Below are 27,282 nucleotides of genomic sequence, written 5' to 3'. Positions count from 1 at the left end.
TTAAACTTGACGCATAACCATGTAAAGAGTGGGAAGAGTTTGACAGGGCCGACGTTGGATGAGCAATACACCAGCAAACACACTTGACATGATAATGGTCAGTAAGACCTGGTGCGGATATAGTTTTTGAAACGAAAACCCTTCGAATGGAGACATAACGCGATGTACAGGAACCTCACATATGTGAGTGCGCTAACATAAAGACCCGAGGGTTAGTTTTGTGAACGTGGGGCCATCATTTTTGTAAAGGTTTTTGTATCTCGACTTCCATCCGCATAAGAAAAGGGCAATTTACTCATTACGTGGAAGTTAGTGCTACGTTTTGAATCTATTTCGGGCTGCATCACATAACGTTTAGACCAGGTTTATAGTCGGGCTGGGAACTATTAACATACCGTGTGAAGGGCATACACAGATTTTGGAGGCAGTCGCAGGGTTTTTCAAAACATTCACCTTGGTCCATATTGCAAACCGTGGCCAGTAGTTGCAGTCTCAAACGTTACCAAGACTGGCGTGCATCTTGTACCAGTTTATGGGTCGGCTACAGCAAATGGAATAATGAGCATTCGAAACAAACTTGGGTATGTTCATTTTTTTGTTTGCATCAGTCATAGAACAGTTATTACGTGTTAGCATATTATATTCAGAAATTTAGAGAGAATGGACAAGATGTACATCATTTAAAATTCCTGATTGCTGCACTTAGTGCATTACTTCCATTGTACGTTTGAAGTGAAAAGACTCAATCTTCAGAATTAGTTTTGGTTCAGTTCTGATTAACTCATTCAGGTTCAAATTAAGACTGTCTACAGTGAATTCCAATTCTGGACTGCTTGACTATGACCTGTTTGTTGGAATTACGTTTGGATTGTATAAACATATTTTGGTTAACAATTTAGATAAAATACTACAGAGGTATCAGACCATTCTTAGGTTGCTTATGAACTGTTTGATTTAGTGTCAAATGTTGAACATTCAGTATTTCTGAGGAAAAAATTTAGTGCAAAATATTATAGGACATTCTAGGACATACAGTACAAAGAAATTGGCATTACCAGTAATTGTATGTTTTGCATTGAGTTGGAATCTTCAACAAATTCTCTTGCTGTGTGTAAATGGTAATTACTGTCAATTCTAATTTTACTCATTGAAGTGACAATAAGTTGTCAAGTCTGCCTAAATTGCACTGCACTAATGAACAACAAAAGAGATTCTAAGATTAAAAGAAGAGTGAATACTGTGCCTGTTCAGATATAATTCTTGTTGGCAGGGAGTTTAATATGCAAAATCAATCAAGAAATCCTATTGGGTCTCATTTTGGAGATCGCGTGTGAAAGAACCGACTTTAACAATGGTATTGATTCATATTTTGTTGGGAAGAAACAATGACACATTGTCTTCAAAACACTGATTTGTTGCAAAAACTTGAGATTGTTCGGCAGGTGTTTGCTAAAATGCTTTAGTTTCATAACTGAATCCTGGTCCAGTTTAATAAATTTATTAGCAGTGACATCAGATCATATCTAAGTTGTTTGTGGATTATTTGACAAAATTCCTCTCATACTTTACATTCAGCATTCTGATTACAGAATTTAAGCTCAGTTTATTACAGTGAACTAGACATTGAATCAGTTAGTTAATCATGTTTACTTCAAGTACCCAGAAGCAGTGGGACAAGAATATGGAGAAGCTTAAACAAAGTTTGAAAAGATTGGATGAAAGTCAGAAAAGGGTGAATGATTTGATTTCAGACCCTGCAAAACTAGACAAAGTGGCACGATGTATGGTTTCCATGATTAAGAGGACTACATCACAAAACAAAGAGAAAGAGGAATAAGAGGCCTCTATATTATCCAGAAGCATCTATGATGAATTCCCAATAGTTAGTGACCATCATACAACTGACCTCATGGAGAGAAAAATTCAGACCTTCGAAAACAAATCAGAAAATTCATTTGATGACAATGAATCCCAAGGTCATGATATGGACGGACACACAGTCACCTTGGAAGTGGAAGTGCATGAAGATACTATTATATTAGTAACTTCTACCTCGCCAATTGAGTCATCCTATGAGGTGCATGGCAACAGAACCCTAGATATTGAGGAATGCCTAGATGACAACATACATGATGCTGCTTATCATATGGTGAGTGGCATTGATTCAGCTTCATATCACAGTGCGGATGACAAATTGGAAGATTTGTGTGGAATTATTTCGTCACAAGGGGATCATCATTTAGCAAGCCAATTGAACGTAAATGACAGGATGGTTGCCACAACCATTAAGCATTTTGATGTTGCTCGTCAAATGTTGGCCACCTATGGTTGGGGTACTCCTTTGACAGATGAGCATGGTGATAGTGTTTTTTTCCCTTGTAGAGATACATGTACTCCAAGAAGCGATTGGATCGATGAAACAAAATTACCTACAACTACTTGCAGATAGAGAATTTCTTTTCAAGCGGGACTGCATTTGTTATGTTGCATTGCAGGGAAACAAGGAGAAGCTTGATAAGCTCACTCATGAGCTTAAGGTGACTATGGACTCTTTGCAGAGTGCTTAGTTGGCCCTTCAAGAGTCACAATTGGGCACAGTCTCCACCAATTGCAGATATAGTATAGTTACATATAGAGGCAGTTGATGAGGATCTTATAACTACAGGTTGTAGTAGGGATACATCTATCACAGATATAGTTACTGAGGTTTCAGCTGGGATGAGTATCTTGGTGGAAAACAGTAGAAAACCACTAGTTGTATCGAGTTCTATTGAGTTTAGTGCCATGATAGTTGATACAGGACAATTTACTAGTAGCTCATGTGTCACAATGGTGGATTCTCTTGGGAGTTGTGTGGTAGTACACGATGCTACTCCGTCATCCACACAAGGCATCCACAGAGTGTCATCCGGTTGGGAGTATAGCTCTCATGTTGATTTGTTTCCATCTCCTAGAAGCAAATCTGTCACTTCATTCCATGCAGCTGATTTTGGATGCCGGCTTGTTGATTTTCAGAGTCAGAGAGATCAGCTACTTGATTCAAGTGTTTTTAATGATGAGCCATTGACAGAGGTTGGAGCATTTTACCGCGAATACATAGTGAGGAGTGCTCATCATTTTTCTTTTGACCCACGCATGGAGGACTTGATGATGCATCGGTGTGGGTTGGTTCTAGAAGTATATCATCCTTTGTGGGATGGGCATTCACCATTTTCAGAAAGTGGGATTAGCGGATCCAAGCATCCAACTCAGCTGTTTGTGGGGGATTACTTGCAGGGAAAGCTGTCAGTTATACATCAGGCTGATATGTATCCAATATGGTTTGCTACTTCTATGTCACAAAATTCTCTTATCGGTACATGGTTACAGGACGACCATGGTGTTTGTTGGCATGATGGTTTGGTTAGTTATCACATCCATGGTAATTTAGCGTGAGCTATAGAGAGATGTTGTGTTATAGACGATACTAGGTATTTTTACCTCTATATGGCAAATGGATGTGGTGTTCGATTATTTTGGGATCCAAGTGGCGACATATTTGACACGATGTATTGGTTGATTGGGGATCCAGGTGTTAATAGTATCTTACATCTAGTGGATTATGCTGTGACTATGATCTGTGTGTTTCAGCCTTCTCACACATCAGAGTTTCAGGGATTAGGATTACTCCGTTTCCACCAAGGTGATATAGTGGTGGAGTCAGATTGGTTGGATCTGCCATTGTCATCGGTACAAATATTGTTGGAGTGGTACAGTGGTGCAGATACTACAGGAGTTGGTTAGTGGTATCTCAGAAAGCGCACGAGTTCTCACTTGGGATCCAGGTGGAGCATCCCTATGCATTGCCTTTTATCAGGGAGCGAGGAGAGTTTGGTCGTCATTATCTTGGGGTGGATATTGGTATATTGCCGAGCCCCCATCATCATTTGATAGTAGAGACTCGCAGGTGCACTCATGGAGTGAGGCATTCATTCTGATTGAGGGTAGTGGTACACGGGGTAGTGGCACATGGCCGTTGGTGTCCCTTTATGGTGAGACTTGGAATCTTGGCATTCAGTTATCTGGCACATTGATTCCTATTGTACTGTTTCACCATTCTGAGTTTGGGAAGATGCATGCTGGAGTACATCGGCTGAGGAGTAAAATTGCATTCTCGAGGTGAGCATGGGATCCTGGCATTTGGTTACTATAGGTATGAGTGGATTGCTTGAGGGCAAGTAATCTTTGAGAGGGGAATCTTTGTAATGGCCCCTTTTTCTGGGACATTATAATTCTATGTGGTCAGCTCACTTCGCCTAGGTTTGGGGGCGGATAGGTCCTTTATGGGGTTCAGTTCAAGATTTGGCCTAGACATTTCCAGTTCCAGACGCATCAGAGCAGTTTGGCAGGTTGTCTAGATGCTTACTATTTTTAGTAAATAATTAGAGCATAGTATTTTCGGTACCTCAGTGTTAGTTTTGAAATGTCTCACTGAGAGCTTTCCAACGAGCTATTGTATGTGGTTATTTGAGTTCATTTGGTCAGCTAGTTTAATGCCTGATGATTATATGGTCTCTAGACTAAGTGACTATTAAAGTTATTTAACTTGTCACTTTATTTTTAAAAGTTACTATGTTCACTTAAGTGACTAAAGGAGAAAAAAAGTGTTTTATCCCACATTGCCTAAAAGAGTATGCATCACATTGGGAAAAGGCATAAAGGTACAACAGACTCCACATGAGAGGATATATGAAGATTATAATAGTCAAACAAATATTAATCTGGGAGCTGGAAACAGTTGCTGGTTATTTTTTGTAGGACGCAAACCCTTGAAGAAGTATCTGAAGGTTGGAAGCAAACCTAGCCTTCTTACAAGTTTAATTTATATTGCCAATCTGACTATTATTTCTGTTTATAAGATTGAGTTACTTGGATTGTTGCATGTTATTGTATTGCTGTTGTATAATATAGTAACGCATTTTGGGTTATTTGTGTTAAATTCCTGGTTTTAATATGTACTTCTGATTATTGGAGGAAATAAATACATTTCTTTTCTGGAGTTTCTCGTATGCTTATCTGCTGGTTATTAACAATTAAGTTCTAGAATTTATATTGGATTTTGGTTTACTGTTTGGATTTTAAATCTGCAAATATATATTTTGGGTTTTTGGTAAAATATTCGGAAAGGGATATTACAGGGAACCAATAGGATGCATGCCACCTATTGTTTGGTAGACCTTGGCAATATCTCACAACAAGATGGAAAACTTAATGTATACACCATCAAGAAGGCTGGAAAGGTGATTGGATTGATTCCATTTGCTGATCATGAAGAAGTGGAAGAGAATAAAGAGAGGGGAACCAAAATTATGATGGTTGATAAGGAGTTCTTACAAGACATGAAGGATGAAGCTAAGCCTTGTTTTCTTTGGATACCTAAACCACAAACACAAGGATCAATTGAAAATGACAAGAAGAAGGCTGAAACAAAGAAGGCAATGCCTAGTGAAGTGAAAGCACTTTTGGATAAGTATGAAGGTTTGATTTTAGAAGGTATGCCAAAGTCTTTACTACCTATAAGAGACATTAGTCATTGTATTGATTTCATTCCTGGAGCTACTTTACCAAATAAGGCTGCATACAAGATGACACCTCAACAAAATGAGGAGATTGCTAGACAAGTAAAGGAGTTGCTAGATTATGGTTTAATTGCAAAAAGTTTTAAGTCCATGTGTTGTACTTGCTGTTTTGGCACCCAAGAAGGAGGGAACATGGAGGTTGTGCACTGATTCAAGAACCATTAATAAGAGTACAATCAGATATATGTTTCCAATGCTAAGAATTGAAGATTTTCTTGATTGCTTCAGAGGGGCAAAGTATTTCTCCAAGATTGACTTAAAGAGGGTACCATCAAATAAGGATAAGGGCTGGAGATGAGTGGAAGATAGCGTTCAAAACCAATAATGGATTGTATGAGTGGAAGGTAATGCCATTTGAACTCTATAATGCTCCTATTACCTTCATGAGACTTATGAATGAAGTGCTCAAAGACTTCAATGGTAATTTCATTATAGTATATTTGAATGACATTAATTTTCAGCAAAACAAAGGAAGAACACCTAAAACACATTGACATGGTTTTGAGAAGCCTTCACGAGGAGAAATTGGTGATAAATTTGGAAAAGTGCTTGTTCATGCAAGAGGAGCTGACATATCTTAGTTTTGTGATCTCCCAAGGTAGCTTGAAGATGGATAAAGATAAGGTAAGTGCTATACTAGCTTGGCCACCTCCTAAAACAGTTGGAGATGTTAGAAGCTTTCATGGTCTTGCTACATTTTATAGGAAATCTATAAGAAATTTCAGTCATATATGTGCTCCTATGTTGGAAACTATTAAAGGTGGAAGGAAGTGTAAGTTTGCATGGAGTCAATCAGCAAATGAAGCTTTTGAATTGCTTAAGAAAAAGGTTAGTGAGCAGCCAATTCTTTCTTTACTTGATTTTAACAAAGTTTTCCAAGTACAATGTGATGCTAGCAAGGTTGCTATAGGGGCTGTTCTTAGTGAAGAAGGAAAACTAGTGGCTTATGCAAGTGAAAAGCTAAATGAAGCCAAGAAGAAACACTCTTCATATGACTTAGAAATGTATGCTTTGGTTCAAGCCATCAAAAGGTGGAGACATTACTTGTTACCAAAGGAGTTTGTTGTGTATACGGATAGCCAAGCACTTAGTTTTTTGAATAGCCAAGACAAGAAGTCATAGGCATATGAAATGGGTGGAGTCTTTGCAAGCCTATACCTTCAATATAGCAAACAAGGTTGTCGATGCTCTTAGTAGAAGGAACATGACTGTCTCCCAAATTCAGCTAGAAAGTGTGGGAATCGAAGCAGATCCAGATTTTGGTGAAAGCTACAAGGTATGTATGGAGTTTGGTGATAGATACCATCTTGATATTTCTGATTTTTTGATACAAGACAGGTTTCTTTTCAAAGGAGGGTAATTATGTGTACCTAGGTGCTGTATGAAGTCAAATATTATGAAAGAGAAGCATAGTGGAACAATTGGTGGACACTTTGGTTGGGATAAAACCTTAGAATTGGTTAGGAGGTATTACTATTGGCCTAAACTTCAGATTGATGTTAGAAACTTTGTAGAAACATGTATGATTTGTCAAAGAGCCAAAGGGAGGACTACAAATGCAAGGCTCTATCAACCTTGCCAATACCATCTAGGCCATGGGAAAGCATAACGATGGATTTTGTAATGGGGCTGCGAAGAACACAAAGAGGGCATGATAGTGTTTATTGTAGTGGATAGGTTCAACAAGATGGCTCACTTTTTACGATGTAAATCAACCAATGATGCTTCCCATATAACAGATCTCTTTTTCAAAGAAGTCATAAGGATTCATGGGCTACCTCTCAACATAGTTTCAGACAAGGATGTGAAGTATGTGGGACACTTTTGGAGGACTTTATGTAGAAAACTCGGAACCAATTTATCATTCTGATCAGCCTATCACCCTCAAACTGATGGGCAAACAAAGGTAGTTAATAGAACATTGGGAAATTTGTTGAGATCACTCACAAGGCAACATGGAGAAAAGTGGAATGCAATCATACCCCAAGCTGAATTTGCATATAATGACTCCATCAATAGGAGTATAGGAAAGTCACCATTTCAAGTGGTGTATGGAATTCATCCTAGAGGGATCTTGGAGTTAAGAGATATGAGTTCACAAGAACAAGTTGGTGCACGAGGAGAGGAGTTTGCTACAGCCATAAAAGAGATCCATGATGAAGTCAAAGCACAATTCCACCAAACCTCTAAAAAGTATAAGAAGCATGCAGATCAGAAAAGGAGACACTTAGAATTTGAAGTTGGAGACTTAGTGTGGGCTAATCTCAAGAAGGAGAGGCTACCAAAAGGTAAACATACCAAGCTCATGTTGAGAAAACTAGGTCCTTGCCAAATAGTGAAAAAGTTTGGAACCAATGCTTATAGATTCAATTGCCACTTAAGATTGGAATCTCTCCCATCTTCAACATAGCAGACCTCACACCATTCACAGCAGCCAGTGAAGGAGTTGATACAGGGCAAATTGCTGATGTAGAAGACATTAAAGATCTACCATTGAAGGAGGCACCAAAGCTAGAGGAGATACTTGACACCAAAGTAGTGAAGAAGACAAGAGGAAAGGAGTACAAGCAGTACTTGGTAAAAATCAGAGGCTATTCTGATGTAGATGCTGTGTGGATGACAGAGGAAGATATAAGGAAGAAGGGTACCACTGTACAAGAGCTCATCTCAAGTGCGCTTGAGATAAATTTGCCCGGGGTGTATGGTGTAGGAGAACCTACATAAAGAGTTTTTAAATTTCATTTCCACATGTACATATGTCCATCATGCATTAGGATAGATCATGTTATTTATGTTTGATAGGTTGTGTTCATGTCATCTAGTCTTTTAATTGCATGTAGTTATATTAAAGGCTTATTGTGTAAGACACATGATTTGGCACACCTATAAGCCATCATGTTCAAGTTGTCAACTAGCCTGTAAGCATGTAATTAGTTCACTTAATTCAATATTAGTATCATCTAAGTGTTTCATAGGGGTCAGACAAATAGAAATGCATGGTAGTTTAATATTGCTTGCATAATACAAAGTTACACTTTTAAAACTAGGAAATTCTAGAAATTTTAGAAGTATAAGAGTCTTTTAAATACACAAGAACTAAAATGGCCAAGAGTCACATTTATATATGCTTTATTGGTCGAATTATATCATAGGGAAAATATATGAACAACGAAAAAGAGTTTTTTTGACAAGTTTGGATATAGAAACAAGAGAGATTTTCTGATTTTTGAAAACACATTTGCTGCTTTCTGGTTCCCATTTGTATATGCGAGTTGGTTAAGGTCTGAAACTTATATGGTTGGATACATATTCAAATTAGCTTTGCAACAAATCTGGTTGGAGGTTCTAACTCTTCCGTATGAGGGAGAAAACTGAAATTTACTGAATGGTGGTTAAAATTCTGGGTATTGTTCATTTTTTTTCTCTTGTTTCTAGCTTTGTCACGTGTTTGTGTGGAAGGATAAGGGTTTCAATCCTTCATAAATGTTTAGGGGGTTGGAATATCTTTCAAATGAATCAGATTTGAAGTCTTGAGATGCTAGGATGTGTGAGATGATAAAATCTTTGATAGAAGGTCTGAATTTGCTTGAAAACCAAGGGTTTTACAAAGAAATTTGTTCTTTTTAATATCTTTTAATCACAACGCTATGTGAGCAATTACTTAACGTGGAAACATCAACATCTTTCACATGAATTCATACCTAGTTTATATTGCTGTGGCCGTGGGATCCTTCTCAGGACTTTCCACCAAGGGGGATCAGATTCTAGTTCCCATCTGGGATTATTATGATTATATTACATTGACACAAAGCAAATATCACTACAGGAGAGTCCAAGATGCATTTTTTGGACATTTCAGGTGTTAATTTGAGAAAGAGGAACAGGGTAAATTAGTTCGGATGCATCTTCTTGTAGTTTCCAACTTTCACCTATTTGAGAATTGGTTATTTTCAAGGAGAATCATATACCTTACCAAGATATCCTATTGATAGGATTATTTTGATGGAGTTGGCTAGACAACTCATGGAGTTGCAATCGTACCAACATAGTCAGCGTAGGCTAGGATTCAACATTACTATTACTAAACCCCTTGTAATTAGTTGGTATATGCTTAATTTGATATACAAAGCAAAGGCAATGGACGTAGAACTTCCGCTTGTCACCTTGAAGAAATTCAAAGCTAGGTTTGACTTTGATTACCGATGAATGCATTCAAGAATCACAAGAGCATTCTCTCATTTTCATCGCATGGAGGATTTATGGATTGATTTGCGCATAGAGGTGGATGCCATGAGCATGGACTACTATAGGATCACATTGGGGCAAATCATTGACCTTAACATGGTTGAGACTCCACTAGGTTTTTAGGTTAAAGATGATGGCGTCATCCTAGATTCAAAATACTACTAGGCTAGTTTTGGCAAGTGTAAAGACCCTTGCTCAAACTGATCACAATTTGTCCAAATTTGCTGCTTGTAATTTTATCAAACAAATCACATGTAACCTTGTAACTTGCTAATCTAAATGCAGAAATGTAATACCAATGATATTCAAGATATTTACTATTTGCAAAGAGTCCTATGATGTTGAAACAAGGTCCTTGATGCAATGCAGATTTCTCTTTTGTATTCTGAAATGTAATAGATGGAGTATCATGTCCTAAATGTGTAGCTACAGCTCATAGACATTATATCAAACAATTGACATACACCCTCCGATTTAACATTCAATGCTCAAAAACAAGAAGTGATAACTTTCAACTAATGATATGGTATTAAAAATGCAATTGTCTAACAATGAAGTTAATGCTAATGCCAAGACTTTTGGCTTACAACTCATATAATAATTCCAAACAGGGCTGATACAAAATGTTCAACTACAGCAGCTACCATGAATGCACATAAAATATCATTAAACTTGTATGAAGGAACCTATTTGTAGATGGCTGTAATAATTTTCTCCAATGTTGCCTTTCTACTTTGCTTTTTCCAATCTGCTTTTTCACCTACTTTTTTTGGATCTGCTTTTTCGCTTTGCTTTTTCGAATTGCTTTTTTGGAGCTGCTTTCAAAAACTCAAACCCTTAGGTAGTCTGAGTATACAAATTAAGCTCAACTTGAAATGGCTGAATACCACTTCCAAAGTGCAACCCTTCAGAAGATCTTTCACTTCCTTAGTTATGCAATCTCTTGAGAGGTATCGTTCTCAAGGATTATGTTGAATATTTGCAAACTATCAAGCTCCACAAATGCTCATAGAAGATGTAGTTGAGTCACCAAATCCTGTGTGTCCAAATGGGAGGCCAAGCCCTCTATTTATCTACTTTCCTAAGAAGTTACTAAGAACTTCTAGATACATCCTTTTCTAAGAAGTTACTATCAACTTCTAGAAACATCCATTATAAAATCCCATTATAGTGCACTTTTTTTTATAATAAATAACTTTGTAAAATAAAAGTGCAACTCAACTTAGAATTATAACATGTAGGCCCCGTATAAGAAGTGATGATGAAATATAAATAAAATAATATCTCCAAGAGCATAATGAGCCATCTAATCACCAAATAATGCCAAAAATGACTTTCTTATCAACCCCATCTGCCTACGAGAGTCTGGAATAGGCAAATCCATGATTAACGCCATGTCGAACTAAAGAGGGGACATTACAACAAGTTTTGTCCATTTCCTGTTAAATGGCAACAAAAAGAAGGAATGTCCATCTTTGATAGATTCCAATCTATCTTGGCAAATTAAAATTCAAGGCATTAGGAGGGCACATCCAGAACTCGGGCTAGATTGCATTTTGGACCTATTTGAAGAACATATTAGGTGGAGATTACAAGTAGAGATGGTTCATCTTCTTCAACACCAGCTAAAACTCTCAAGTCTAAGCTCAAAGGCGGAAAATGATGAACTCCACCTTTAGAATCCTTTCAAATACCCATGTAGTCTCAAGAATCTAATGAAGAAGATGAAGGGGAAGAAGGAAAGATTATGATCATATCTCCTCCATGGCCAGCAAATAATCAAGATCCATCTACTTAGGAAAGACCCTTCTTGGATACCATAGACAATGATTTGGATTCATTCTCCATTGTCTTTATTCCTACAATTTCTATCTCGGAAGTGAACATGTCAGTGCTTCCTATCTCTTCGGTAGCTCCTATCTTCACAGCAGAGCAGTGTGAGAATATGGGAAATGTGTTTGAAGATTTCTCAACTCTTACAAAAGGTCAAGTTTCCCAACTTAATACCTTAGTTGTTGGTTTTGAAATGTTCATGACAGAGTCATTTCGGAGGATTCCCATGGTTCCAGCCATGCAAACTGAAGCATGCACGGTCACAACATAAATACAATTAGGATCAGTGTTTGTTGTAGCCATTGTACTTCTTTCAACTGATGACATTTTCAGTTTGCTCACATGGTTGGGAAAAATCGCTATGAAGAGAAGAATGGTTGTGATACCTCTAGATAATTTCCCTATCAAGAAGACTAAGTCAAAATCTTCCAAAGCCAAGGTTGTTTCAAGAATTGTTGTTGTTTATGAAAAGATCAAGTATGCTGAAATTGCAGAACCTTTGGTGGATAAACCGTCTGAGGAGCTTAACCACTTAGATTACAAGTTCACCAAAGTTGAACTTGGTGAACGATCACGGATGGGGTGTTTGCAAGATGCCCAAGATGCACTTGCCAATGTGTCTAGGAGCAATCACGAGCTTTGGGAGAAAAAGAATCAACTTAAGGAGGAGATTACTCGTCTTAATGAGGTCATCCACCAATAGTCTTCGCAGTGTGTAGTCACCACATCTCAGACAACACAGGAGAAATGGATAATCGAAGTAGCCAAGACCTGGTTCAAAGAAGTTGTCTTCGAAGGAGTTCAATCCATCAAAGATGCGGTCAAAGTCCTTGAATATATCAGGGGTATTGAGCAGATATTACATGACATGATTATTTCTTTCAATCAAGAAACCAATACTTTGAAGGAAAGTTTGGGTGATTGGGATCAACTGACAAATGTTGATCTAGATGCCTTAATTGCATGTGAAGTCATTCCATGTTCAGATATGTTCTATAGATATTAGGGGCTCATGGGTCACAATAAAGAGGTATTTGGAAAACTTCTGACAAAGTTGCAGGGAGCCTTAAAGGGCTCTCAAATAGTGGAAACAAAGATCATGTGCAATTTGGAGCAAATGGGATGCAATGTCCTTACTGAACATGATAACCTGTTCAAAGAAGAGGAAATGACTTTAAAATATACTGATAGAGTGAATGCTGATCTTGATTTTGAAGAATTCAGATCACACACGATGAATAGGTTCAGTACATACAAATTTGTAGCAAAACAGTGGGATTCTCTTGCAGAAAACTACAAAATTGTAAAATCAGCTCATGCGGATGTAGTCAAAATTGAAGCTATCTTGAAGACAATGGAGATCCCAGATCTTCCAATAGTTCTTGATTGTATCACCAAGTATGAGGCTATTCAACACAATCCTTAGGATTGATTCAAACTTTTTTAATCTTCTTTCAATTTTCATGTTTGTAGTTGGAGAGGATGAATTGCATGTGATGCAATTACATGTAATTTGATTGCATGTCCTTTTGACATGTAATCCAGTAATTCTTCTCACCTAGTTTTACCAGGTTAAAGTGGTTGAGTTTCTCCCACTTTTTCCTCCCTTTTCTCACTTCTTTTCCTATATAAGGAGTGCCCCCCCATTCTAAAAATCATCTTTTATTGTATACAAGAAAGCTCTGAAAAATTGTGCAAGTATAACTTTGATTGTGTAGTACCATTTTGATAAAAAATGAATACAAAGACGGAATTGGAGCCAAAACTTTGATTGAGTGCAATTGTGATAAGTGCAAATTTGAAGCTTTGACTGTTATTTGTGTTTATCTTCTTTGATTCATGTTATTGTTGTATGGTTTAAAGAAGTGAGCATAAAGAGTTAAGAAACAATTAGAGTTGAAGCTTTGAATGTAGCTTATATTACCTTCTTAATTCACAAAACTAATTAGAATTCCCTACTTCTGGAAGTCTTTGTGCCCCAATACTAGAGGATATTCTTATAGAATAAGTTAAAAAATGACTTAGAGCCAAATCGGTACGCTTTCGACTAGCTTTTGAGTTAGTGTTGGTTTATCGGTATTGCCATTTCCAACTATTAGATAGAAGTGGAGTTAGAGATTTTATCTTGCCCATTACTTGTTCTCTAGGTAAGTGGATTCTTTTTTGAAAGTTAAGAGGAAAGAGTATTGGTAACACCTTTTCAAAATCTCTCGACTTCTTGCTTACCTTGAGTTGATCCAAGGAACGGTGAGGAGGGCAAGTCTTCCCTTAAAAGTAGGACAAACTCTGTCTCATACGCTATGGCTGGTCTACCTAATTTGCGATTGAATTTTAACAGTTGGTTGCAAAAGATCCACCTAACAAATTGCATTGCAACAATATTTCAAACTCCTAGGAGAATAACCATAAAGTAATTTCTATCAACTCTTTGTGAACATCCAAGTACCTGTTTACCGTATGGGGTAAATAGTTTAATGCATACAGACAATAGACAAGAACATGTAACACATCAATACTCTTTTTATTATTCGCATATATGCCGAAGAGATTACATAGTGCTTCCAATGATGATTACTGCAATGATCCAAAGTCCATTCCGGACGGTATACACATACTATTCCGAAGGGGTGACTCAACCCTTACGCATCCTTTCGGATGCTAGGTGCCAAATGTTTACCGTATGGGGTAAATAGTTTAATGCATATAGACAATAGACAGAAACATGTAACACAGCAGTACTTCTTTTATTATTCGCATATATGTTGAAGAGATTACGTAGTGCTTCCAATGATGATTACCACAATGATCCAAAGTCCATTCCGGATAGTGTACATATACCATTCCGAAGGGGTGACTCAACTATCACACGTCCTTTCGGATGCTAATCTACCTGTCGGCTATTTTATAACTTTATCGACAACAATACCCATTCCAAGGACGATGCGACAAAAGCTGTTTACGACAAAAGCATTATACATAGGATTATAAAGTGAATGTTGCACTAAATCCTAACACTTGCACTATCATCAAGGAAGTTGCTCTGAATGCTTTATGCTTTGACCTTCCAGCTCAGCTTAACATACTCATATGGTATAAGGTCAAACAACTCAAGTCATATGAGACTTCATAACTGGAAGTGGATGTTTACTTCAGGCACTGTTCAAGACAGTGAACCTCCTTTGGTTGACAACATCTTGCACACTGTTACCACGCATAAGACTTCACACTGGCAGTTCATGTAATTAGACATAACGCTCACTCATGAGATGTAATTAGAGGTAGACATAATGTTTACTCATGAATCCTCTCTGGTCAAAGACATATTGCGCAATGTTAACAGGCGATCCATGACCACTACATATTTGGTAGGAAGCAGAAGACACATTACGAAAACAGGCCAGGTCATGTAAGGCCAAGTGTTGAGACTCAGCCAGTGCCTTTCAAACAAGTTGAAATGGGTAGAAGGTAAATACTTCACTTGATTATTCAGCTGGAAGCTAGAATACTATCAAAAGCTTGTTCTTTTAAATGAATAGCAGGGAAGCTTCACTTAATTTATTAAATAGAATCATTTTAAATATAACTTTGCATAAATGTTTGCTTTCTTGTACAACAATATTGTGAAGCTTCTTGTTTGTTGTTAGATATGATTTTTGACAGCTTTGGATGCAATATAAGAGTCGATAGGAATTATAAATTAGTTGCTCTTTTTAGTTTAGGCCAGTAAATTCTATTATAATAATGATCTAATACTAACGTCTCAAGCTATTCTTTTCATCGGACAGGTATGCAGTTATTGTTTCTTCTGAAGCTGATGACAGAAAAGGTAGGCTAACAACATGGTCAGATTGGCAATCTATGCTTCGTCTCTGTGGTAGTGTTGCCAAGGTAGTTCATTTCTTGCCTCTTGTATATATGAAGTATGTTTTTGTTTTGTCTGACCCAGGAATAAATATGTTATATGGTGACTTGGTTTTTTGTTTTCATTGTGACATATTACACAGACAACATTGCTCATGACTATTGTGCCAAAAAACAATGAGACTGAAGAAGCATCACCCTCATGTTTGGACAATTATAATGTTGAAGAATTCGAAATTAAAAGATGGATGGCAGAGAAGCACCGAGAGAATGTCTCATTAAGGAAAGAGAAAAGATAACCAGCCTTGTAAATTATGTAATATACAATTGGACAAATTTCCCAATACAAATGATGTTATTGCAGCTTTGACATTTATAATACATACACTAATATCAAATTTTCATCAGAGCATTGCTTGTTTTGTTGACTATTCGGCAAATGTTTGACTGCACTACATTACAACTGGTGATCAGCATGAAAATTGGCATCATGGAAATATTAGCAGGCTATCACTTTGTCATGAAGCATTGAGAAATTTCATCTCATCACATCTGACTGGCAATGTAGGTTGTAACTATAAGAACATGTTCATCATAAAATTTGATAAATTTTATGCTCAGTTAACACTTAAACCTTTAAGGCATCATATGATAATCTATTATTTATTGTTATTGTTTGGCGATTGCTATTTTGCTGAAGGTATAATATTTTCTGATGGCTGGATAGATGCTAGCTAATATTTCTCGGGCAAGGGTCACAGAGAATAAGACTTTATAATGCTTTGTTATCCTTGATTTTTACTAGATGAAAATCAAGGGACAACCCTTTGAATTCTGTTCAATTGGTAATGCATACATTCTTTTTGCATGGTTTTTAAGGTGCATATTATAGAGTCTTGAGTGTTTTTGACTTCAAGCCATGCGTTACCAAAAGAGTTAAGTTCTCTGTTTTCATTTTGTTAGTTCTTGGTCATTTTTTAAAGTTAGTATTTGCAATTTTGTTCAGATTTGATTGAAGGCTAGCTTTTCACCACCTTTGGAGAATGTGCCCTCATTGCTGGCATGTGTCCTTGCTTTGCCGCCTTTGGTTTTATTATGCGGCTCCCTGTGTTTTTCTTGGTTTTTGTGGTGTTTGTTTCTTGTTTTATTTCATTACCCTTGGTTTCTTTTTTCGTGGGTCATTTTGCTTGCCTTGTTTTATGTCGATTAAACCTTTCATGTTGGTAGATTTATTAAATTAAATTAGGCTAGTTTCTAAGTTTAGTATAAATCAGAGTAACGAGAATCGCCATAAAATCGCCTGAATCGGCGATTCGGCGATTAGATTCAGCAATGGCGATTTTTTTGGAGTCGGAAATCGCCATTGCCGATTTCTTCAGGTGAATCGCCTGAATCGCCGATTCAGGCGATTCAGGCAAAAACTCGCATGAATCGCCTAGAAAAATCAGCAGGAATCGCCCGCGGCCAATAAAGTATAGAGTTGTAAAATTTTAAAAAATTGCTTGGTTTTTTTACTTTGTTTTTGACCATTTCTCTTTGTTATAACCCTAAAGGGCCTTCTATTTATTTAACATGAGTAGAAGAGAGGAAAAGTGAGAGAGAAGAAGAGAAAAGAAAAGCCATAGGTTTCTAACCGGCAAGAAGAAAGAGCACAAAAGAGATCAGCAATCCATTTGTGGAGGCCATCAATTGCATTGGGAGCATTAGGGAGCCAATCTCAACACTCCTCAACTCATTTGCAAGAGGTAAGTGCTCTTTTTTTTTTTTGCATGTTAGTGTATTATGCATTTTTTGTTAAATTTTTATAGTTTTCAAGATTTTTAGTTTAGATCTTGAATGTTCTTTATTTTTACTAAGTTGCAAACTAGGGTTTGTTGTTTTGTAGCTTTTATTAGCTTCAAACTTTGATATTTTACATATAAATTTTTATTGCAGCAGCCTTTGCTTTCATTTTTTGCAAATTCGCAATGGGTAGAAAAGATGAATGTTGGAAATATAACGAAGAGTTTCCTGGAAGAACCAAATATCAAACAAAATGTATTTTTTGTAAAGAAAAAATAACTTCTGGGGGTATTTATAGATTGAAATACCACATTGCTGCTATACCTGGACACGATGTTACAATTTGCACTCACCAAACTCCTGAGGCAAAACGCACTTGCTTAATGGCATTAGAAAAAATTGAAAAAGACAAAGCCAATAGGAAAATGCAACTTGAAGGGTTAAGGGGTATTGGCTCCCATGTTCCCGCATCCGCATCTGCAGCCGCATCCACATCTGCATCTGCATCAGCTTCTGCATCTGTAGGTTGTGTTGGAGAGGGTTCTTCTAGGCCTCCTTTTTATCCTAGTTCTTCTGCTCGTGCTGGTGCTAGTCGGTCACATACTGAGACAGAGTCCCACACCAACCTATTGCAGCCTAGAGTGCGGAAAAACAGAATGGATAGTTACTTTGTGCCCCGCACTACTCCTGGTTCCCAACCCACGCTTGAGGGCATGGGTTTGAACAAGGAAATTCATGATGCTGCCAGAAAGGAGATATGCAAATTTTGGTACTTTTGCAACATTCCATTTATTGCAGCCAGGTAATTGATTCTTTTTTCGTTGTTTTCTTTAAAGTTAAAATTAAAAGTAAAAGTAAAACTTTAATTATATTTACTTGTTTTATAATTTGAGTCTTTGACATCTAAATTTTTATTTGTGACAGGGCTCCTTATTGGCAGAACATGATAGACGCGGTTGCTATTTGTGGTCCGGGGTTTAAAGCCCCAACTGAGGCTGAGTTGAGCGGATACCTCTTGGATGAGATGGTAGAGGACATGAGGGCTGAGCTCGAGGAGAACCGAAAGGAGTGGATTGCAAAGGGTTGCACCATCATGACTGATGGTTGGACAGATAGGAGGAATAGAACACTCCTCAATTTTCTTGTATCCTGTGGAGGTAATTGATCATTCTACTTTCCTACATACATAATTGTAAATTTTGATTTGTTGAATGCTAATTTGTTGATGATCCATTTAATTTTAATATTCTAATTCGTTGTTTTGTTACTTGTAGGATATACCATGTTCATCAAATCCATTGATGCTTCCGCACATGTAAAAAATGCCACATACTTATGTGAGGCTATTGAGGAAGTCATAGCAGAGGTGGGAGAACAAAATGTGATCCAGGTGGTGACGGATAATGCAGCAAGTTATGTTGCTGCAGGTAAACTTTTAACTTTTCAAGTTTTGAAAATAAATTTATTTGAATTTCTAATTGACTTAAAATTGTTGTAGGTAAACTTTTGATGGAGAGGCACCCCACCATATTTTGGTCCCCTTGTGCGGCACATTGCATTGACCTCATGTTGGAGGAAATTGGCAAACTTGAGTTTGTCAAGTCATGTGTGGAAAGGGCAAAAAACATATGCAAATTCATTTATAATCATTCATTTGTCCTTAGCACAATGAGGAAGTACACAGAAGGAAAAGAGTTAGCTCGCCCAGGTATCACGAGGTTTGCCTCAAATTTCATCACCTTGCAGTCCTTGTTGACATCAAGGGATGAATTGAGGAGCATGTTTGTTGGGCGGGAGTGGATTTCCTCTTCCTATGCTACGACCACTGTAGGGATAGATGTGGCGGATTGCATATTTAATGAGGATGGTTTTTGGAAACCCGCTAGAGAAATCCTACAGGTAAATTTATTGCAATTTAACATTTAGTATTTTACTTTTACTTTAAGTTATATTATTTTATATTTAAGTTTTGACTCAAGTTTTTTGTTTTACTTTATATGTAGGTCACTGAGCCCCTTGTAGCTTTGCTACGAACTGCTGATGGGGAGAAGCCCTCTATGGGCTACATTTATGAGGGCATGGATAGGGCCAAGGAGGCCATCAGAGCCCAATATGCAGGAGTGCAGGAGAGGTATGGCCCTATTTGGGACATCATCGATAGGAGATGGCAGAATCAGCTCCATCGACCCATCCATGCAGCAGCTTACTTTCTGAATCCGGCATATCGTTTCCGTCCTGAGTTCAAGGCGGATGCGGAGGTTCTCACTGGCTTATACACAGTGATTCAGAGGTTGAGTAGCGATGAAGATAGCGCTGCTGCGATTGTTGAGCTAGACCAGTTCAACAACAAAGAGGGGCCACTTTTCTCTAGCAGGATGGCCATAAATGCTCAGACAACACTACAGCCAGGTAAAAATTAAATAATATATTCAATGTTCATGAATCTAGATTCTAATCTTAAAGTTGATTATGTAATTTTAGAGTTAACTTGTAATTTGTAAATGAGACTAATTGTTTCTATTTTCAATTTTTCCCTTATTGCAGATAGATGGTGGCAAATGTTTGGGGCCACAACCCCAAAACTTCAAAAAATTGCCATTCGTATTCTGAGTCAGCCAAGCAGCGCTTCTGGATGTGAGCGCAGTTGGTCCATGTTCGAGCACATCCATTCGAAGAGGAGAAACAGGTTGACAGTGCAGAAGTTGAATGATATTGTCTTTGTTCATTACAACCTCCGTCTTAGGATCAGACAGATTTTGGGCACTGACTCCTCTCCGATCATTCTAGAGGAGATTGATCCAGAATCAGAGTGGCTCACAGAGGTTGTGGATCCAGTCTTCATTGAGGAAGACCGTGTGTGGGTTGACCAGGTGGATATAGAGGCTGAGGCAGCTAGAGCACGTTCTTCAGGCATTGGTAGACGCACACGTGCACGCACAGGCACAGGCCCTAGCGACGTTCATGAGCCCATCTTACATGCGGGAGATATGGCTCGGCAGTCCTCTAGGACCTACATTAGACGCCTTGCTACTAGGCAGACTGGATACTCAGAGGCTGAGGCTGAGGCTGCAGCCGAGCTTCAGGATGATGTTGAGGATGATGATGATGACTATGAGTCTGAGGCTTGAGCTGGAGCCTTGTTTTTATATTTTGTTTACAGATATTGATACTGAATCATTGATAGACATATGTTTCAAACTTTCATGGATCTTCATCTTAGATTCTTACATACATTTATGATTTGATGTCTTATGGATCATCTTACATACATTCTATGATTTAAATCATTGTGATCATTTGATTTCTATTTACTTCAGCTAGCCTACAATTTACATTTTAGATAACATAGTTACATATGTGATGGATTTTATGTTCCATGTTTATGTATGTTAAGTTTTAACTTCTATTTGATGATGTTATAGTGTGTTTAAGTTATATTCAATAAAGGGTGCATGAAATAAGTTTTAAATTGTTAAAATCTTTAAATTTAAAGGGTTTTTTCAAATTTGCCGATTCATTGCCGATTCATTGCCGATTCATTGCCAATTCACGATTCGATTCGGCCTTGCCGATTCCGATCCGATTCCGATTCTTGTTACTTTGGTATAAATAAATAAATTAGTTAAATATATAGTTACTGGGAAGTTATTCCCGTAAGTAGTTTTTGTAAGGGAGAAAAAGGCTATACAAAGATGCTCAGACATCAATGTAAATAACATTTCAGTATCAATTCTCTATGTATCCAAATGTATCCAGAAAATCTGAATCAGTAAATTTAGTTATTTTGTATTTTAGCTCTTTCATTTGGTATCAGAGCCTATTCATCAACGGGGAGAAGAGTACTTTTAATGGATTTTGGATGACTAGACCCTATTTTTTGTCACTAAAATAGGAGGCTAGAGGCAATGGAGGTTGGAGGATTTTTATCATTTCAAGCTAGCTTCTCGCTTAGAGATGATTATTGCATGGGAAGCACCTATTTGTGTCCCTATAAAGTTGGGGCTTGGCAAACTCATGGCTGAAGATAAGAGGGGACTTGATAGATTTGTGTCCTTGAAGAAAAGAGGGGGCTTGGCTGTGTGATTGTCCTTCTATGGAGTGGGGGGGGGGGGGGGGGGGGGGGGCGAGGCAGGATTTGAAGAATGGCGTTAGAGACACTTGGAGGAGATGTCGACTTTTGGAGGAAAGACGTCTATAAGCAGAAATATTAGTGGTGATTGTTTCTACGACACTTGAGGAGGTGTTAGACACACTCAAAGGAGACGTGGACTTTCGGAGGAAAGATGTCTCATGTGCAACACAAGAGGAGGCATAGACACACTCCACGAAGATGTGAAATTTTGGAGGAACTATGTCTCGTTGTGTAAGGGAGGTGGAAACAATCTTATTATAAGGACAACTTCAGGATTTGCAATCTGAAGTTGGGATATGAGGACAACTTTAGGATTAAGATTTGCAATTTGAAGTTGCAGAGAGAAAATCTACTTTCAAAGATTGGTCAAGGAGCTTCATCAAAGTTTTCAGAAGAATAATATTCGTGAATGCTTTTACTTTTATTGGATTAATGTAATAAGGGGGGAATGTTGGACTTATTATATTAATTAGGTTAGTTTCTAGTAAGGGGGAATGTTAGATCTGTTGGATTAATGTAATGAGGGGGAATGTTAAATTTATTACATTAAATTAGGTTAATTTTTAAGTTTAGTTTAAATAAATAAATAAGTTAAATATATAGTTGTTGAGAAGTTATTCCCATAAGTAGTTTTTGTAAGGGAAAATAAGGCTATATAAAGATGCTCAGACATCAATGCAAATAACATTTTAGTATCAATTCAGTATCAATTCTCTATGTATTTGAATGTATCCAAAAAATCTGAATCAGTAAATTTAGTCATTTTATATTTTAGCTCTTTCATTGCCTCATTTTCCCTTATGAAAACTACTTACGGGAATAACTTCTCATCAATTAAATATTAAATTAATTAATTAATTTAATATAATCTTAGAAACTAACCTAATTTAATGTAATAAATCCAACATTCCCCCCTATTACACTAAACCAATAGGAGTGAAAGTTGTAAAGGTTTTAACTGGAAACTTTGATGAAGCTACTTTCACCAGTTTTCTTCATTGGATCCTTTGATAAAATGCTTCACCAATCTTCATTTTCTCTCTGCAACTTTAGATTGCAAACCCTAAAGTTGTCCTTAACTTCATATTGTAAATCTTGAAGTTGTCCTCATAATAACATTGTTTCCACCTCCCTTACACAACAAAACATAGTTCCTCCAAAATTTCACATCTTCTTAGAGTGTGTCTAATGCCTCCTTTGGTGTTGCACATGAGACGCCTTTCCTTTGAATGTTCACATCTCCTCCGAGTGTGTTTAATGCCTCCTCAAGTGCCGTAGAAACAATCACCACTAATATGTCTACACATAGACGCCTTTCCTCCAAAAGTCGACATCTCTTGCGAGTGTCTCTAATGCCATTTTTCAAATCCTGCCCACCCTCACTCCATAGAAGGACAATCACGCAGCCAAGCTCCTCTTTTCTTTAGGGACACGAATCTATCAAGTCCTCTCTTCTCTTCAGGGATGAATTTGCCAAGCCCCAGCTTTACAGGGACACAAATAGTTGCTTCCTATGCAATAATCATCTCTGAGCAAGAAGCTAGCTCGAGATGATAAAAATCCTCCAACCTCCTATTTTCAATAAAAAATTGTAGAAGATCTCATCTACAAAAGTTAGGGTTTGGTCATCCAAAATCCATTAAAAGAACTCTTCTCCCCATTGATCAATCGGCTCTGATACCAAATGAAAGTGCTAAAATATAAAATGCTGATTTTATTGATTCAGATTTTCTATATACATCTGGATACAAACTGAATTGGATAATGAATGATACTGAATGTTATTTATATTGATGTCTGAGCATCTTTATATAGCCTTATTTTCTCTTACAAAAACTACTTACGGGAATAACTTCCCAGCAACTATATATTTAACACATTTATTTATTTAAACTAAACTTAGAAACTAACCTAATATAATGCAATAAATCTAACATTCCCCCTTATTACATTAATCCAATAGATCTAACGTCCCCCCTTATTTTGAACTAACCTAATTAATGTAATAAGTCCAACATTCCCCCTTTATTTCATTAATCCAATAAAAGTGAAAGCCTTCACCAATATTATTCCTCTGGAAACTTTGATGAAGCTCCTTGACCAATCTATAAAAGTAGATTTTCTCTCTGCAACTGCAGATTGCAAATCCTAATCTTGAAGTTGCCCTCATATCCTAACTTCAAACTGCAAATCCTGAAGTTGTCCTCATAATAAGATTGTTTCCACCTCCCTTACACAATGAGACATAGTTCCTCCAAAATTTCACATCTCCATGGAGTATGCCTATGCCTCTTCTTGTGCTGCACATGAGACGACTTTCCTCTGAAAGTCCACATCTCCTCTGAGTGTGTCTAACGCCTCCTCAAGTGCTATAGAAACAATCACCACTAATATGTCTACATATAGACGCCTTTCCTTAAAAAATCGACATCTCCTCCGAGTGTCTCTAACACCATTCTTCAAATCGTGCCTCCCTTCACTCCATAGAAGGACAATCGCACAGCCAAGGCCCCTCTTTTCTTCAGGGACACAAATCTATCAAGTCCCCTCTTATCTTCAAGGATGAGTTTGCCAAGCCTCAACTTTATAGGGACAGAAATAGGTGCTTCCCATGCAATAATCATCTCTAAGCGAGAAGCTAACTTGAGATTATAAAAATCCTCCAACCTCCATTGCCTCCAACCTCCTATTTTATTCACAGAAAATAGGGTCTAGTCATCCAAAATCCATTAAAAGTACTCTTCTCCCCATTGATCAATAGGCTCTGATACCAAATAAAAGAGCAGAAATATAAAATACTGATTTTATTGATTCATATTTTCTGTATACATTTGAATACAAACTGAATTGGATAATGAATGATATTGAATGCTATTTATATTGATGTTTGAGCATCTTTATATAGCCTTATTTTCCCTTACAAAAACTACTTACGGGAATAACTTCCCAACAACTATATATTTAACTAATTTATTTATTTAAACATAACTTAGAAGCTAACCCAATTTAATGTAATATATCTAACATTCCCCCTTATTACATTAATCCAATAGGTCTAACATTCCCCCTTATTAGAAACTAACCTAATTAATGTAATAAGTCCAACATTTTTTTTTTTCATTGCCAACATGTGTCCCTGCTTTGTTGCCTTCGGTTTTATTACATGACTTAACTATTTTTTTCTTGGTTTTTGTGGTGTTTGTTTCTTGTTTTATTTTGTTACCCTTGGTTTCTTTTTCTGTGGATCATTTTGCTTGCCTTGTTTTATGTCGATTAAACCCTTCATGTTACTTGGGTTTGGTCAATCTCAGCGTAGACCTTGTTTCACTCATGTGATTGTTAATGGGCTCTTGTAATAATGATACAAGTACAAGTTGCAAAAATGATGATATGGAAATCATCATTGATAGTGGTAAAAATGATAATATTGCTTATGGTTTCCTTGTGGAGTTGAAGGATAAATTATGATACAAAGCTACAGTGTCAGAACAATCTTTACCTGTGTGCCCACCATCTACTTGCTTTGATGGAAGGTTTTGCAGACAACCAAGTCCAGAATATGGTAGTGGAATGGGAAGAGCTACAACCGATGGAGATAGGCATGGAGACAAAGAACCCAATGGTTTTGGTGACCATGGAGGGAATGAAGATGGTAAGTTTTCCTCGTGTGGTTTGAGAACTCTCTCCCTCTTTGCCAATGAGGATATGATTATAGTCATTAGGTTTGAGTAGTCTTGTTTGAGAAATATTGTCATTTTTTAGTTTGTATGGACAAAGACTCTTTACTGTCACGAAAATTCTTTGATGAGTGGATTGCTAATGGGTGGCAAGAAATTGGGAATTCATGTTAAGTTCTGTATTGTGATTTTTCTTATTCTTATAGCATGCTGGATAAGTTTTTGAAGATGAGCTTTTGGAATGTGGGGCTCTTTTCTTAGAGCATTTCCATGGTCGCCTAAAGGGAACTTTAAGCAGGTTATTGCTTGTTCTTCCTCGAATTGGATTGAAATTAAGGATTTACAATCAGAATGTTGGCCTTTTATCCCCCATATTTTAAAGTCATTAGGCTTTGTATAGCAAATTGAAGTGTCAAGTACCACTCTTCGTCATTTAAATGCTAGGGTTCTTATAGCTTTGGTTCTAGAAGCTGATTTTCCTAAAAAATATCCTTAAATATAGATTAAACTTATTTTGGAAAATATCCATGTTGGGTAACCTGGGGCGTGTTTTCATTGTAAGTTGAATGGACACACAAAGTGTGATTGTCTATCTCTCAAAAATTCCTAGAAAACTAATTTTAATGTAGCTTCTAAGGAATCTGTGAAGGATAAGTCAAATAAGGAAATAGACATAAGAATGAACAAGGAAAATATTACTTCTTTGTTCAATTTTTTGGTCGTAACAAAGATGTTGAACAATTGGATAATATTAAGGTGGTTATGCCAACAATAATAAGGAATTTATTAGTTTGATTAATCCTCTTTTCGAGGAAGAATGAGGTGGTATCTGCTTCTGGTAATAGTAATGAGTCTAACACCTTAGTTGATTGTTCGACAAGTTCTTTTGTTGCTAACCCAAATTGTGAGGCCCCACCACTAAGATTAGAGGGGCAACAATTGGCCCTAGCCACCATTGCTGGAAAAAAATGATTAGTTAGAAAATCTAAACATGTCCCTTTGGATAAGAGTAACCTCGTGTTTGGCACCAAGGATGCCACAAAAGAATTAACATTGGAGAACATTGCCATGTTGGTTGACATGTTAGTAGGTTTTGATGTTGACAATGCAAACAAATTTACTGAAGTCACCAACAAGAGTGTTGAAAAGAAAAGAAAGATGTAGGAAAGATGATCTCTTTCCAATAGTGATACAAATATATATAGATATAGTCCAGATTAAAATGGTGTTCCAGATTTGCCAGATTTGAAGCAAAGAAGTACAATGGATGGAATAGGGTGAGGATTGATTCCTACCGAAACCGTGAGAGCCAAGTAGGGAAGATCTTTCACTTCTGAAGTGACAAACAATACTGAATTCCAACAAGAATCCATAGTACAAAGAAATAATCCAAATCACATACCAACTGCTACCTACATGTCGTGCTTAAATAAAATACCCTTTAGAGGAACTTCCCGAGGGTTTACAAAGAAAGACGACGACCACACCTACAAAAACAATTAAAATATAAATGGGTCCGAGATATACTAGATCAATTGGAACAACAAATACAAATATTATCAACTTGGGCTCCATATTAATTAATTAAAGTAACTAATTAAAGGTCTTTTTGCTATATTATTTAAATTTTGGGACTAGTTAAATAATTAATTAAATTAAATTATTACATTAAAATTTGGGACAATGACAAGAGGGGCAAAAGTGGCACTACCATTCTTATTGGCCTACAGTGGTTTGATGAGGTTACAACTAATGGGGTCTCTCCTTGTCAAAGAGCCATTTGGGTCACATTTGAAGACAAAGACACATTTGCAATACATATATGCTAATGATTATAAAGATAGAGTCTACTTGTGGGTTTTGTGGAGTTTGAGTCTACTTAATGCTCATTGGATTAATGTGCGTGATTTTTACCATGATTGAACAAAGGGAAGATAAATGTAGGGGTAATGTTCATGGGTGGAAAGGCAATGCATTTTTTTACCTAGGCTAAATTCAAAAGGCGTTCTAATCTAGTTGATCCTATTGAAAGAAGAAAATAGTTTTTTTCTAACATTTGGTACACTTGGTGTAACAATCAAAGTGGTCAATAGAGAGTATAATGTAGGTTGGATAAATTCTATCAATAGGCTTC

At 37.1% G+C, this 27,282-nt stretch overlaps 3 protein-coding genes across 4 annotated transcripts in view; all 3 read left to right on the top strand.

Annotated features, from left to right (window-relative positions):
- LOC149544628 (tRNA-splicing endonuclease subunit Sen2-1-like) overlaps positions 1-16,190 on the top strand; it is a 62,201-nt gene extending 46,011 nt beyond the window's left edge. For both annotated transcript variants that reach the window (XM_089795221.1, XM_089795222.1), the window contains exons 4-5: positions 15,482-15,584; positions 15,701-16,190. In XM_089795221.1, the coding sequence (XP_089651347.1) occupies positions 15,482-15,584; positions 15,701-15,856 (259 nt within the window). In that variant the 3' untranslated portion in view covers positions 15,857-16,190. The remainder of the gene's footprint in view (positions 1-15,481; positions 15,585-15,700) is intronic.
- An 820-nt stretch (positions 16,191-17,010) lies between these two features.
- Positions 17,011-19,265, top strand: LOC149544627 (uncharacterized). The gene is made up of 4 exons (XM_089795994.1): positions 17,011-18,141; positions 18,264-18,496; positions 18,614-18,766; positions 18,838-19,265. Exons 1-4 carry the CDS (start codon positions 17,525-17,527, stop codon positions 19,263-19,265), a joined length of 1,431 nt encoding a protein of 476 aa, XP_089652120.1. The 5' UTR covers positions 17,011-17,524.
- A 22-nt stretch (positions 19,266-19,287) lies between these two features.
- On the top strand, positions 19,288-20,644 carry LOC149544626 (uncharacterized). Its single transcript, XM_089795220.1, has 2 exons — positions 19,288-19,748; positions 19,884-20,644. Exons 1-2 carry the CDS (start codon positions 19,397-19,399, stop codon positions 20,465-20,467), a joined length of 936 nt encoding a protein of 311 aa, XP_089651346.1. The 5' UTR covers positions 19,288-19,396; the 3' UTR covers positions 20,468-20,644.
- Positions 20,645-27,282: the final 6,638 nt, after the last annotated feature.

The sequence above is a fragment of the Cupressus sempervirens genome, chromosome 8 (assembly GCF_028749045.1).
Source record: "Cupressus sempervirens isolate cs-2001-9-10 chromosome 8, ASM2874904v1, whole genome shotgun sequence".
NCBI classification, from domain to species: Eukaryota; Viridiplantae; Streptophyta; class Pinopsida; order Cupressales; family Cupressaceae; genus Cupressus; species Cupressus sempervirens.
This window is presented reverse-complemented; position numbering and strand designations above follow the sequence as displayed.

Excerpts from the sequence above, each read along its gene's own strand:
- LOC149544627 (XM_089795994.1), top strand. The coding sequence starts at position 17,525 with ATGGGTAGAAAAGATGAATGTTGGAAATATAACGAAGAGTTTCCTGGA. Across the intron at positions 18,497-18,613 it reads TTTTCTTGTATCCTGTGGAG|GATATACCATGTTCATCAAA; the intron begins GTAATTGATCAT and ends TGTTACTTGTAG. Across the intron at positions 18,767-18,837 it reads AGCAAGTTATGTTGCTGCAG|GTAAACTTTTGATGGAGAGG; the intron begins GTAAACTTTTAA and ends AAATTGTTGTAG.
- LOC149544626 (XM_089795220.1), top strand. The coding sequence starts at position 19,397 with ATGGGCTACATTTATGAGGGCATGGATAGGGCCAAGGAGGCCATCAGA. Across the intron at positions 19,749-19,883 it reads TCAGACAACACTACAGCCAG|ATAGATGGTGGCAAATGTTT; the intron begins GTAAAAATTAAA and ends CCCTTATTGCAG.